This window comes from Taudactylus pleione, unplaced genomic scaffold, assembly GCF_031769625.1.
Source record: "Taudactylus pleione unplaced genomic scaffold, aTauple2 ptg000062l, whole genome shotgun sequence".
NCBI lineage: Eukaryota > Metazoa > Chordata > Amphibia > Anura > Myobatrachidae > Taudactylus > Taudactylus pleione.
The window spans coordinates 1271680-1287515 of NW_028284464.1; the positions used below are offsets into that span (position 1 = coordinate 1271680).

At 42.2% G+C, this 15836-nt stretch overlaps 1 protein-coding gene across 2 annotated transcripts in view; it reads right to left on the reverse strand.

The window, feature by feature from the left end:
* Positions 1–15836, reverse strand: part of BICDL1 (BICD family like cargo adaptor 1) — a 98248-nt gene that overhangs the window by 23598 nt on the left and 58814 nt on the right. For both annotated transcript variants that reach the window (XR_015876500.1, XM_088465278.1), the window contains exon 4: positions 971–1117. Coding sequence is in view for 1 of the 2 variants with exons in the window: in XM_088465278.1 (XP_088321404.1) it covers positions 971–1117 (147 nt within the window). In the remaining variant the exon portion in view is untranslated. The remainder of the gene's footprint in view (positions 1–970; positions 1118–15836) is intronic.

A 15836-nucleotide genomic window follows, 5' to 3' on the forward strand; every position in this document is an offset into this window, starting at 1 on the left:
TTGCACAACACAGAGGTAATTTTAAATGTGCACAGCCGGAGATACAGGGCCTGATTCAGAGGGGCACGTTATTACAGCTGCGACTGCGTCTTTTGCCACAGAGCACCTGCGTCTTTATGCTAATGACGCAGCCGATGGACTTCATATAGATGCCCCACGGCTTGGCCCTAATCCACCTTTGTGTGTATTAAGACGCACCATTGTTTGCACCACCCCTATGGAGGTGAAGAATCTCCGTCTGAACATGGCCTCCAGTATCAGTATAGCTGTGGGAAAAGACGATGACCGCAACACGCCCGCATCTGGCTAGCCACCCCCGTTATCACCCAGAAACACCCACTGAAATTGCCTCTATGTGCAAATTTGTTCTGCGGCTTTCCCCGGTAACCATCGGGATGCATGCACAGACTGAAAACATTGGCTGATTACGTGCGGCTTCGACATAGCATGCAGCTCTGAATTAGGCCCATGGGGGTATATTTACTAAAGTGAGAGTTTTTAGAAGTGGAGATGTTGCCCATAGCAATCAATCAGATTGTATTTAACATTTAACTAGCACCTTCTAGAATATAATAGCTAGAATCTGATTGCTATGGGCAACATCTCCACTTCTAAAAACTCTCACTTTATTAAATGTATCCCAAAATAGTGTCTATGCGCTATGCCACCACTTTGTAAATGTCTCACTCTATTCTGATGAAACGTAATACAATTATATAGACTGTTTTACATAATTATTACTATCTCTTCACACGCTGTGATTTTTCTTGTATATATGTGGGTTTATGAATGTGCACTTACTCCTAATTTACTGGAATTCACATGAAATGATCAACACAGTGAGTTGAATTATATATATATATATATATATATATATATATATATATATATATATATTTTTTTTTTTTTTAAATCAAACTCATACTACATTACATCTAGAAAATGGTTATTGGACACAGAATGTACCTACCTGGACCTCCTTGGCACAACTCTGTTGGCTTAGGGTTAACTCTCGATCGTGCAGTTCCTCCACAATTCCCTGAAGCTGATCATTTTCTTCCATTATGGTGCTCAGCTGTTGCTCCAGTTCCCGTTTCCGATCAGAAAGCATCTTTATCTGAAAACCAATAATGCTGGGAGTCTGGTAAACAAGATAGAGAGATAGAGAACACAGCACACTGCCGAAGCCTCCAAACGTATCCTGATCAGAAGTGTACAGACTAATGTTTCTGGAATCTGTGAGATGCCTACACAGAAGGGGGAGGAAGAGCAAAAAAGAATGTGAGCTGCCTTGGAAGCAGGGACCAGAAACAAGTAAGCAGTGTGGGAGTGCTGAGGAATGTCAGGAGATAACGCACAAGGTAAACCTCAACTCTTGGTTAACTCTTCACTTTGACTACAGACAGCCTAACAATTTGTTATACTACAAAGCCAAATCACTAACTTCACACCTTTCTGTGATAACAATGGGCATCCTTTCACAAGACATTTTCCTGTTGACCTTGTTCTGAAGAATAATACAGGTATGTTACTAATGATGTCCCAATCCTATAAAGGATTTCCATGTAGTATTAGAAAACAGAGCTCTTAAACTTAAACACTGTGAGGTATATGATTATGCAACTAACAACAAATAAATGTTAATATTGATATATCCCAATAACAGGTTTTATGCAGATTTATCCATATACATCTATCTTCCGTGAGCTCAGTAGCGCAAAGTGTCTTTCCATGCAACTTTTTCCCTTAAAATGTGTCTTAATGACAAAGTGACGTGAATAGGATGCACAAGCAGCTTATGCTGATTAAAATGATATGCAGCATGCCTATATTCTGTGTGCTACTACGGCTGTATCTGCATGAGTCTGTCACAGCCGCTGACACTGTAACGTAGCAGTTTGCATGCAGATACAGCCGTAGTTGCACACAGAATATAGGCATGCAATAATGGCTGATAAAAACAATAAACAAAATAGAAAAAAAAGGGGTTGTGCTCGCCCCCTCCCCCCAAATCTCCCACAACCAACTGAGAAGAGAAAACTAGAGGACAATGGGAGGATCACCTGCTACCATTTGGGACATACTGTATACCAAATAGTATTGGACAATGAGCCGTGAAGTTGAGATCTAACAGCACTGGACAGAGTTGTAATGTAGCTCTCCCACACACCAAAAACAAAGATGGCGGTTCAGGGTGTAGCCATACTTGTAAAATAGCCTTACGAGCTGCTGCACTAATTGCAAGCAGCAGTTTTTTGCCACCTCTAGAGATATTTTGTCCCCTTGGAGAAATACCAAAAAGCGCCCAGTGAGGGGTTAAAGGCAGATAATTTTTTAAATGCTCATTTGAATAGTTATGCACCTGCACCCAGAACCGAGGAACCAAGGGGCAGAGCCAAAGGCAATGGTAGAGGTCTGCATGTAACTCACCACACTTAAAACAGCTATGAGAGGTCGAGAGTCCTGTCAAAAACCACCTATGTGGGGAAAGATATGTTCTATGCAGTACATTCAAAAACATTTCTTTATACATTGAGGAGGAAAGCATCCTGCTTGATCTAGAATGTGCCTGCAGTAGATCACTTGTCTGTAAGTCGGGGAGGTACCGGAGCCAGCATGCAAGGCCTTTTTGACAAGTGGAGTGATCCAAAATAGTTTGAAAGTGTTTATAAGCCAATGAGATCGCCCCCTTAGTTGACGGCTGTCGCTCAAGTTACTCATCGACTGGATTCTGCCAATCCACCGGGGAAAAATATTGTTTTACCAAACTAGTGTAGTGTCGTGCAAGGAGAAATGCTACTGCCAAAACAGGGAATTTGTCGGTAGCTTCTTGGAATGTGAGTGGCCTATGAGCATGTTCATTGGTCAAATTGCCTATATTAAGTACCCCACCCAACCTCCAATTATTAAAAGGGTGGTACACTCGTCCCTCTTGAAATTCGAGATTAGCCAAAAAGGGGAGATATAATAACTTGTGTGCATTAACACCATGTTTATGTCTCATCCACATCCATAGCTTCTTGGTGTGCCACAGCAATGGGTTCTCCCTAACGTGAGAAGGGACCTCTTGATCATGGAGATGCAAGAACAAGTCCCCACCCTGTAAAAACAATCTCTCAAGATCAGTATTAGCATCATTTTCCTAATTATGTATCCAATCCTTAAGGTATGGCAATTGAACAGCTTGAGAATACCACAAGAAATTAGGGAAGTTAAGACCACCATTGAGAGCGGGCTGCTGTAACTTAATCAAACCTATACGCGGCTTCTTACCCTGACTATAAATTTTCTAAAAAGGAAATTGATATGTTGGATGTCTTTGGGTGAGAGCATAGTCGGCAAAGCCTGAATAAAATATATAAGACGGGGGAATGACACCATCTTGACCAAACTGGCTCTCCCCAAATAGGACAGAGAAAGAGATTTCCAACACTCCAGTTCCGCAAGACTTTTGGAATGATAGTAGTAAAGTTAAGATTATATAAAAGTCCCAGCCTCCTAGGGATCCGCACTCCCAAGTACATTATATGGTCAGATTTTCATATCAATGGCATAGTGCCAACACCACCTCTAAGAAAATTGCCCATGCCTAGTCGAAGTGCCACTGACTTGAACCAGTTTACAGAAAGTCCCGAAACATCACCAAAGTACATAAAGAGTTGAAAGATGTGTGTTAGACAGTCAGCAGGTTTGGATATGTACAATAAAATGTCGTCAGCAAAAGCTGTCAGCTTAATTTCTCTATGTCCAATCTGAATCCCCTGAAACTGAGTGTCTCCTTGTAATAGGCGCAGAAGGGGATCAATAGCCAAATTAAATAAACGTGGGGAGAGGGGGCAGCCCTGGCGAGTTCCGCGGTGCATAATAATGGGATTGCTGCAGTGGTCATTGAGTAGCAAGGAGATGGAGGGGGACGTATACAGATATTGAATAGTTTTGATAAAGACCGGATGGAAATTCCTATGTTGCAATACTGAGAATAAGTGTGGCCATAACACAGTATCAACCGCTTTAGTGGTGTCGAGACTCAGCAATATATTTTGAGAATGGGATGACTGAAAAGATGCAACAACCGTAGCAATTGCTGCTCGAAACCCTTTGACAGAATATTTGTTGTGGACAAATCCAAGTTAGTGACATGTCAGAGCATGGGGAAGAAAGGCTTGAAGCCTATCAGTGAGAATTTTTGCTAGTAACTTAATGTCGGTGTTCAATAATGTAATATATGTAAGAGCTTACCAACTGTGGGTCTGGATTGGGTTTAGGGATCAAAATTGTGTGAGCGGTAGTAAAATGCTGAAAAGGGCTATGGTGCTGTATATTATCATTAATAAGTTCCAGTAGGAATATGTGGCTGTAGAATTTTACAGAATTAGTTAGAAAGACCATTCATATGTATATGAAGTTTTGAAATGGCCATAGTAATTTCCTCGAGCGTTATAGTTTAAGTCAGAGATTCAGATTGGGACTGAGTTATAGGGGGGGTAAATTGGCTTCTCGTAATAGTTGAGCATGGGCCGTTTCGTCAAAGGGAAGGTTAGAGTACAAGTTAGTATAGCAGGATTCAAAATGTTTTAAAATGGCGGAAGAATCCGCAAGGAGTTGTCCAGTATGTTGATGTCTAAGAGCTGTAACAAAACGGCAAACCGTTCGTTTTCTGGACATAGTTGCCAGAAGACGGCCCGCCTTATTTCCCCACCAAAAGTATTTAAATCAGGAGAATATTAAGTCTCGCTTTGCTTGTGATAACAAAAAGTAATTTAATAATTGTTTGGCTTGGATATACAATCGTATAGATTCTTCACTAGAAGAGGTCAAGTGTGTCTGAAGGGCCCTGGTCAATGAATCATACAGAGAGCGGTAAGTCGCAGCCGATTTATTTTTCTGTCTAGTAACATACTCAACGATTTGGCCACGTAGAACAGTTTTAGCTGCATCCCAAAATATGGTAGGCCTATCCCAGTATTCAAAATTTTCGTCCAAGTAATTCAGCCAGTTGTTGGTTAAAAATTTGCGGAATTCGTCGGACTGATAGAGGTAACTTGGAAATCCCCAAGATAGCGAGCTACCTGATTGTATCTTCCTCTTGAGCAATAAGGAGACTGGGGCGTGGTCGGGAACCAATATGCTCTGGATGTCAGTATGTTTAACCTGCGTTATGAGGGAGTTAGCTATCAGAATAGTATCAATACTGGACCAAGAGTGATGGACCCTTGAGTAAAATGTAAAGGATTTATCTGTAGAGTTCAGGAGACGCCAAACATCTGTTAGCTGGAGAGTGGATCTCATGATTTGAACTTGTTTCCACGAGGTAGAGCCTGTGTGCCGTGGTGGGGGCTGTTTGTCCAAGATGGGGTCATCCACTGAATTCAGATCTCCTCCAAAAATAAGGGGAAAATTATTACGCTGTAGTAAGAGAGATTTGTTAAGTCCTACCGGAAGTCAGGAGTTGCTAGGTTGGGGGCGTAAACATTACCTAGTGTGTATTTGGAACCCCACACCTCAACATCAAGAATTAAATAACAGCCATTAGGGTCAACTATTGAACTCAGGAGAGTATATTGAAGATTTTGGGTAATAATATAGCCACCCCTCTAGCCTTTCTGTTTAAATCAGCTGAGACACACTGGTCTAACCAGAGAGTTCTGAGAGTGGGCCCAGTTCCTGCCATCCAGTGCGTCTCCTGAAGAAAAATAATTTGAGGGCGAAACAGTTTTAAATGTGTAATCACACTTTTGCGCTTAATAGGGGAGTTAAGACCACCCACGTTCCAGGAGAGAATCTTAAAATGTGATACCGTAGAAGAATTAGTTAACGAGGGAACGTCTATATCTATATCAGCCAATGTCTAGCCGAGGGCGGGTGTGCAAAGCAAGAGAATGTATATCATTCCCCATCTCCCCATCCCAATGAGCAGGGAGTACCGGGGGGGAAAGAAGCAGCACTGGTGATGGAAGCATGTTCAGCGATCCAGGGGAGGAGAGCGAGGTACAAACAAAAGAAAAAATAAAACCCAAAAAACATCTTTTTCTACATTTTCCAAACAGTATTAAAAACCTAGCAAGTACCAGACAGCAAAGTGGCACTTGCAGTACATGTTGAAACATTAAGTATAATAGATATATCAGGTTTGAGTAGCTCCAACATGGAGCCATAACCTCAATTTAAAGAAAATACATTATAGAACAACCAGTATATGAAAGTAAATGTCAACGATTTGGGGGACTGCCAGGGCCAAGCATGCGAGTGACATGTATTTTGGCCTGATCGGGGTCAGAGAAGAGCAATGGGCCTGATTCAGAGGCGGACGCTCTGACCAGAGTGCTCGCTCTGAATCAGGGCCCTCCTCCATGAAAATGGAGCGTCCTCCCGGACGCTCGTATAGCTGTGGGTGACCACCCACAGCTATAGCGAGCGTCCATGATGATGGTTGCGATGGTCAAGACCATCGCGACCATCGGGCTTGCGACGGAGACCCTGCGGTAGGGTCTTGCTGCCGCAAGCCCTAGAGTGATTTTGGCTTTATCAGAGCCAAAATCACTCCCACTGACATCACTAGTGATGTCAGTGGGGCCGGCTTCAGACGGTAGGCGTTCCCATGGGAACGCCACCGTCTGGCCGCCACGCCCCCGGCACGCCCACCAAAGGGGGCGTGCTGTCAATCAACATCGACAGCACGCCCCCTTTGGTGCGAGAACCGGAGCAACAGCTTGGCTGTCGCAGTCCGGGTCTCGCACATGCGCACGACGGAACTCCCTCCGTCATGCGCATGCGCAGTGAGGCAGCATCGACCCATTTGCGAGCATCCTTTCCTCGCGAACGGGTCTGAATGACCCCCAATGTACGACCATTGTCTTGGATCCGCAGTTTAGCCGGATACATTAGTGCTAACCGTGTATGGTGGATATTATCACTGTAATGTGCTTTTCCAAACGTATCAATAAGCCTAGCCATGCACATGTCAAGAAGTTAGCCAACTGTAAATATACTATGAAACCGAGATTGCGTCAAGTGACCTCCAGCCCAGACAGCTATAGGATGCTAAGATGTAAATACAGGTCTGTTTGAAAAATTCTAACTTAACAATGAGAAAATAAATTAGCAAATTCCCACCATATGAATAAATGCAAAAACTATTGATCAAACTATTAAGCAGATCATATCATGGAGCTCATACATCTATTAATTTATTTGCCATTTTGAAGTACTGCATCAATCAACCAGAACAGGAGAAGAGGGAGGTAAGGGATGCGGATGCGAGGAGTGGGGAGTCGTACTGCCTGGCTAGGGCTGGAGACGGGGACAGGTGCAAAAAGGGGAAAAAGAGAGAGGAACCAGCTGCAGAGAGGAAGAGAGTGGGAGAGATATCTATGTATGCTAGGCTGGGGCAGCAACATTTCCCATTATACTGTAGATAGCTGTGCATACTGCAGAAAGCGATTGCGGACGTTGTTATTTGCCTATAGAGTCTACCTTGATATGGTGGCAGGCTCTGTATTTTTTTTTGTTTTGGGAGGGGGACCCTTTGCCTATTTTCTCAGTCCCGGCCCCCACAATTTCTGATGGCAGCCCTGCGCCCCATAGATGTATTGCATGGATAACTCCAGCTATACTACACAAAATGTGGCCAAACAAAACGTATTGATGGTGTCATTGTAAGGAAGTAGGAGATATTATACATGTTTTTCAGAAATGCCCAGCTATACTTGTGGAAATAAATATTTGTCTTGTGTAGTGAGGTCATTGGAAGAACAATAACTCTTTCCACAGAATTAGCACTAATTATATTTTTACGCATCCCCAATAAGAAAACACCACAGACAGTAACTAGGCCACATGTTAATAGTAACAACAGCAACAATATTAAAATTACAGCTAAAAACCAATATATCTTTGAAATAGAAACTACAGTAACCTTTCCTTCATTACTTAATACTTTTTATATTTGGGGATAAAAAAATCAGTGAAAACCACTGGTGAACAAACATGGCAGCCTTGACGTTATCTAATATATGATGATTTGCAGACATAAGGCTCTTTGCTAAATTGATAGCGAACTGATTAAAGCCTTGGCTCCCTGACCTGGTCCATACGGATCAACTTGGTTTTGTCCCGGGCAGGAAGCCAAGGATAATACCACTAAAGTTATAAATTTGTTTCAAAAGATTTCATAATCCAAGATACAGACTTTGCTATTATCAACGGACACTGAAAAGGTGTTGGAGCTTTATGTCTGGGGTGCTGGAGCACTTGTGTTTGGGCATGATATACAGGGCACAGAACTTTGCTTTATATAACTCCCCATCAGCTGGGGTTCGATAAATGGGACTCTGTCTACTTCCTTCCAAATTTCAAACGGTACCAGGCAGGGCAGCCCTTTATCTCCAATCATATTTGTCCTCTGTGTGGAGGCCCTAGCTACAGCCGTAAGTGTTAACCCTGATGCTGCGGAAGTCTTAGTTGGTGGCACCACCCATAAACTAGCATTGTTCACAGACAAGCTACTGCCGATTATATCCAATCTTTTTTGTGAATTTCAGCATTTTAGTTGATTGTCTAATTTAAATTTAATTAAAGTCAATTGCGTTAAACCTCACTATCCCCTCCCATATAGTGAGTGCTCTCCAACACTCCTTTCCATATACAGTGCACCCCTCCCACTTTAAATATCTCAGAGTTGCTATTTCCAGATGGGTTATGGGTTCTTCTCCAGAAAACTAGGCAAGATCTTGTGGAGTGGAGATCTCTTCAGGTGTCATGGCTGGGTAGGATTAATATCATTAAGGTTAGTATTCTGCAGAAAATCCTATACCTGCTCCAGACTCTACACATTCATATTCCACTTAGCTTTTTTTCAAGATCTTGATAGGGTGGTGAGGGACTTTATTTGGGAGAGGGGGCAGTGGTCCTAGAATGAGTATGGAGGTTCTCTACAGACATAAGTCACAAGGTGGGCTTCAATTACAAACTTTACTATTATGCAGTCCACTTGTCCAAAGTGGCCACTAAATAAAATACCACCACTGCTAAGCAGTGTGATCAGATTGAGGGTGACTTTCTCCACACTTTAGCTGAGGCACTAGCTTGGATGCCATCCCTCCCTCGGACATCCCACCTGACAATTGGTCCCACTTTGATATACTGGGAAAAGTTCAGACAATTGCCTTCTATTTCCTCCAGGTTTTCCACACATACTGCTCTAATGTTTAATTCACAATTCCCCCTCCTCTCTCTAAGGGTTCTCTGGCTCTTTGAAATGGTGGTGGATTGCTACGGGTTGGTCAGCTGATATTTGGAGGGGCCTGTGATGCCTTCGCAAGTCAGATGCAGCTAGGCCTACCTGCCTCAGAAATATGGTCCTATAACCAAATACGACACTATATACATGCGGAAACCAAGGGCTTTGCCTTGCATCAGGTGATGACTTCCTTTGAAACTTGGTACACATCTAGGTCGGGTGTGGTTTTGAAGATCGACAGGCAATAAGCAAACAGGTTCAAAAGGTCAACAGTGGAGAAATATGACAGGGGTAAATGGTCGACAGGGACAAATGATTGACACAAAAATGGTTCACACATTCTTTTTTATTTTAAGTCTAATAATAACCCAAACCCTCCACCCTAGTGCCTAACCCTCTCCCTGGTGCCTAACCCTCTCCCTGGTGCCTAACACTAACCGTCCCCCAAATGCCTAAACCTAACTGTAGCCTAACCCTCCCCCAAGTGCCTAATCCTAGCCTAAAAATTGTGAAAAATAATAATCACGTGTCGACCATTTTGTGTTGACCATTGGTGCGTCGACCATTTGTCAATTTGACCTTTTGCACTGTCGACCTGTGTCAATCAACCTTTGGTACCTGTCGACTATTGCATGTCAACCATTTGGTGTCAACCTTTTTACTGTCGTCCTGCGATCTGGATACCATCTAGGTCACCTGTGCCATATTTAGTTTGCGAGATGTATAAACTCCGAGACACCTCCTTACACCCTGAGATTGCAACCTAACGTTGAGGATTCCCAGTGGGGAGAACTCTTTGGGCCAATGTAATAGGGTGAGAGTTTAGAATATGTGAGAGTTTAAACTTTGCCACTGTAATAGAGTCCGAGAACAAAGCAACAGAGCAAACTCGCATGCTTTTTAAGATAAAACTCAACCAATGTGAGAGTTTACTGCTAAACTCTCACATTTTCAAAACTCTTACCCTATTACATTTGGCCCTATGTTTTAACTCATGCTAGCTTCTACAATACCTCTGTGATCGAGATGCATTACAAATTTCTTTTCCACTGGTACCAAAGTCTGAAAAACCTATGTTCCTGTCAGTCCGTAATCAGTATTGGTGCTGCAGACACCACCCTGGTATTCCATTTTGGCCTATCACCTTTTGGCAGCAGGTTATTTCCATCTCCAAAATTCTTCCCAGGCCGGACCTTCCATATACCTTCGAATTTTGTCTATTTAATTATTCGTCCTTGCTTGTCTCTATGAATAACTGAACTTACTAAATATAAGAAAATGAAGCCAGGGGTTCCTAAACAGTCCAGGTTTTAAGGATATCCATGCTTGACCACAGGTGACTTAATATTCAGTCAATTTTATTTAACCACCTGTGCTCAAACAAGGATATCTCTAAACCTGAACTGTTGCGTTTGGGAACCTCTGGCTTAAGCACCTGAACATTGCCGTGAAGGTGGTGATCCTGGTTCATTTGAGGTCTGCCACGTCTCCCTCTGTCACTGAATGATTCCACCATATTGACCAATACAAGGACATGGAGGACATACACTTTCTCTGGATAGATATTCTGAGTTTATTGCACGTGGTATTATTGGCTCGATTACAAAAGCTTCCCAGAGAATTGTACACTGATAACTAGCACAGACTCCCTTGTTTCTCCCTCTTCCCATCTTTCCTCATTAATCATTTTCTGTGTCTTTGTTATCGTTTATATCTCTTTAGTATGGTTAATTTGTTTTCCTGCAATCTGCACGGACACACTGTACCTGTATTTTTCCTTTCTCATTTTCTGCATACTTTGTTTTTGCTATGTTTATTCTTGAATACTTAAAAAATGCTAATTACAAAATAAATAAAAAAAAGTGATTTGCAGTAATAGTGGTAAAATCGCTATATAGTTTTGTGATTTACTGGTCAAATACCTAATCAAGGAACCTATCAAAGGCAAATTGACATATCAGCAGTTTCCAAAATCCCCCTACCAATAAATAATATTTTAATGCTATTGGGAAGTTTGATACATAGAAACATAAAAAAAATGTAGACGCACTGGGAATATACTTAACGACTTATGAAGTTTTCCCAGTCATGTCAATGGGTCCATTAGGTTGAATACCTGTACATGCATAAATGTTATTTTTCATCTTTTTTATCACATTAATTTTTAACTTAAACCAGTGGATACATTCTTGGTAATTTCCACAGCAAGTTACTAATGGACCATTCATAGATTCCACTTATCCCATGCTTATAAATCGGTGGTTTCAGTTCTTTGGCAATTTCAGGTACATTTTATTTCCAATATATGTAGGGAAGGGCAGTCTTAAGTGATTCTTTCATTTTCTATGACTATGATTAAGTTATATTAATAAGGCTCTTAAAACTATTGCTTTAATGTATTAAAAAAATCAGGGTCATTTCGTAGACACCTTTGCTCTCCCTTTACTCTTCTGACCTATTAAAAATATAAATGAGGCTATAATGAGCAGTATTTAAAGACAAAATTGAAGCTATAGTTACTTTAGGCAGCGATTCATATGTGATTGGAGAACTTTAAGGCAACTTTTAAATTCTTTCCACATTGGCATTCCTGTGACAGACAGCTATTTACAATGTGAAATGTAGATGTGCACCAGTGTACTTTCCTACTGCACGTTATTATAATATACAATCAATACACTCACATTAAAAAGTGGATTAGACCTATCATGACCAGACTGCGCTACCATTATATTTGTTTACCTATTTGTAGATTGAGCCACAACACTGTTCCTAGAGACAAATTTAATGTGACAGTATGAATAACTGAATTTACAGTAAAATGTCCATCCTGCACAGCAGATTCTCAGCAAAACTCTCATCAGATTAATCTGTTAACCTTTCATTACTAGATCAATGATTATAGAGGGAATATTGGCAACAGAACTTTACTTTTCTCAACTCTGAAATAAGAACATGCTGGTCTACTTTATACATAATCTGGAGATGTGGAATCATAGATTTATAGAAATTAGTTATAAAAAATGTTCCATATCACATAAGAGATAGCCCCTAACATGTGACTATAATATACCTATATAACTTGTTCCCATTTGCAAGAGTTACTACAGTACATACTTCCCTGGAAAGAAACATGTTTTTGTCTGTGTTTTCTTCCCATGTGAACATAACATACCCTCCAACATGGCTTCATAAACCAGGTACAAACTGCTGCCGAATTTCCCATTTGATTTACTATAGCAGTTACTTAGAGTGAATTATTGAACTGTTTTCTGTTTTAAAAACAGTCTCTCATCAATTATTTAATTAAAGCCGAGTAACTGCAGTAATAAATTAAGTGGGAAATTCAATATCAGTGCATTTTCTACCAGATGGAGGGTGCAGCTACACAACACCAACATGACAATACTTCTGGATATGATAATAATACAGTTTTATGTAATGCATACTCATCTTTGGTATCATTGAACATAAAAACTGTATAAAGTAAGTACATATACTTATAACTCTGTTGAACAGGTCAGGACAGACTGTTCTCCTAGTAGCAGGGTATCCTCCGATTTGCTACATGGGGGTGTGGAGTACATACAAAGACAGGGCAGTCTGAAATCACACAACCGGCTTAGTACGTATATTACCTTTTGTGAAAACATTTTATTTAATTAACTATGTTATTTATTTTGTTTTCTTTTTGCTACAAAGCATCACTGTTTGGTGATTTGTTTAGTCTCCTTTTACTTAAGCTGGGTACACATTAGCCGATATGTAGACGATATGTTACCTGATCCAGCGGATCGGGCCAACACATCGTCAACACAACATCCGCCAGTATGGACGCACTACTAACGACCAAGCGTGCTCCCGTTTGGTCGTTCATCGTCAGATCGGCCCTACATGTAGCTCAATCTGACAATCTGGCTGACGACCCCATGCAGCAGGATGTGGCTGGTGCCGACATATCGGGCGGTCGGGCACCGGTTCGTGTAATGTGTACCGGCTGCCCGATAAATTGGCCAGTCAGCGGTGCGGTTGTCTGTTGCGGCGCTGGATACACACATCGTTAGGTGTGTACCCAGCTTTAGGTGTCAACTTAAACAAGGATGAGGAGTAATTAACATTTTCTTATTACTGGAATTGTAATGTTCAATTATATTTATAATATACAACATATAAAAATTATTCTCATGATAGTTTTTCTTTAACTCCTGTCATGATCTGGAATCTTTTTAGTGTTTTAAGTTACCTTTTCATATTGTATCTTTAAGGCATAAGGGAAAACACTGCAATCTTAGATAGGGTTATAAATATACTTTTTTACAAAAATAACAGAATGCAACATCTAACCTGCATCTTATACCCCTTTATTTGTGTGTAGTGCGCCTTGTATGGTGTAATCCAAGAGGCAATGATGAAGTCTCCTAATCTGTATGGCCGTGACCTTTACATGTTACAGAACATTGCTTTGATAGTTGTTGGCTAATCAAGATGTGACTAAGGGGTCTATGTACTAAGCCTTGGAGAGAGTGAAAAGTTGACAGAGATAAAGTACCAACCAATCAGCTCCTAACTGTCAAACAGGAGCTGATTGGTTGGTACTTTATCTCTGTCCACTTTATCTCGCTCAGGGCTTAGTACATAGAGGGTCATTTAGACCCGCTCGTGAGCGACAGGACGCTCGCAAGCGGGTCGATGCTCCCCCACTGCGCATGCGCACGACGGAGGGAGCTCCGTCGTGCGCATGCGCGAGACCCGGCGAGCGACGGGCTCTCCATCGCTCCGGGTCTCGCATCAAAGGGGGCGTCCTGTCGATGTTGATTGACAGCACGCCCCCTTTGGTGGGCGTGCCGGGGGCGTGCCTGCCAGACGGAGGCGTTCCCATGGGAATGCCTACCGTCTGAAGCCGGCCCCACTGACATCACTAGTGATGTCAGTGGGAGTGATTTTGGCTCTGATAGAGCCAAAATCACTCCAGGGCTTGTGGCAGCGAGACCCTACCGCAGGGTCTCCGTCGCAAGCCTGATGGTCGCGATGGTCAAGACCATCGTGACCATCATCATGGACGCTCGCTATAGCTGTGGGTGGTAACCCACAGCTATGCGAGCGTCCATGAGGACGCTCCAAAAAAGGTAGGAGGGCCCTGATTCAGAGCGAGCGCTCTGGTCAGAGCGTTCAGCTCTGAATCAGGCCCATAGTCCCCAAAAGGATCTGATTTCCTCTTCAAGTCTTCCACTATAACATTTTGCAATTACTTTTAATGTAGTGAAGATGCTAAGTAGTTTGCAAAACTAATACAAACTTTAGAGCAGGACACCACTGCCAGCTCACATTCCTTGTAGCATTTAAATCATATTTCTCCGGATGAACACACCAGAAATTTTAACATGAAGACTGCATGCAAACAGCGACTGACAGATACACATGACGGGTTTGCTCATGCACTCCAGACTGGGTAAGGAAAAGGTACTTACTTCTACGATCTGCTGCTCCAGATCAGGCAAAAAAGAAAAAGGAAAATGGGATTGAATGGAAAGAAGAGGAAAGGAGGAGTGACAGAGACTGAGGAACACAATCTATTTTAGCTTAGGTTAGTTACACTATATAGATTTGTTCCTATGTCACATTGCTGTATTACATTTAAACATATGCAAAGGTAGACTAACAACCAGGTAGGATTGTTGTATAGGAAAAGAGGGAGCAGATTTCTCACTGAACCACTTGCAGCATCTCATACTTGAACAAATGTACTTAAATTTGGGTCTCTATGGTGAAATTAAAAAAAGAATGAGCAGAGGAAGACTTACATGATGCAGCAGTAGTGCCAGCTAATCGGAATACTTTATGTACAACGTGAACATACACAGGGTCTAAAGCTGGCCGCACTCAGGCAGATCCGTAGGACCCAAACGTCCGGCACTGGGTAAAGTGACGCTATCATGTTTTTGCACACTAGGGTCTGTTAATGCAGCTGGACCTTGGCTGCACACACAGGCTAATAGCAGACATCTACCGACTACATTTCTCAAAATGCAAGATACTGATTTTATCAATTTATATAGGGACGTTATTTGGCTTTGTGATTATTTTTTATGCACATACCCTGCAAAATTGGGCTTATTGTCTAATATTGCAAATAATGTGGCTATTAGTGAAAATGAAGTATTGGCTTACTACAGAAATATGCTGACCATGGGCCTGATTCAGCTTTGGGAGTAGAGTAGTACCCCTTTTACACCGGAGCTAAAACCCGGGTTATTGCAGGGTTAACCCGGGCAGCTCCTTTGTGTAAAAGGGGAGAGGGTTGAATTGGTGGGTTGAGTGACCCAGCAATCCAACCCAGGTAACTTGCAGGGTTTAACAAGGAAGTAACCCGTGAAACCCTGCAGTGTGAATGTCGCGCTCCGGGTCACAATGACCTGGAGCGCGCCCCATGCCGTCCGATTGGCCCGGCTTCAGTGGCGCTTGGAGATGACGTCATCTCCAAGCGTCCACTTCAACGCCAGAAAAGCCGGGTCAATGCAGACCAGGCTCCGGTGTGAACGGCGCTGACTAGGGAATATCCTGGGTCGGCGCCAGGGAAATTCCGGGTCTGATCCGGGTT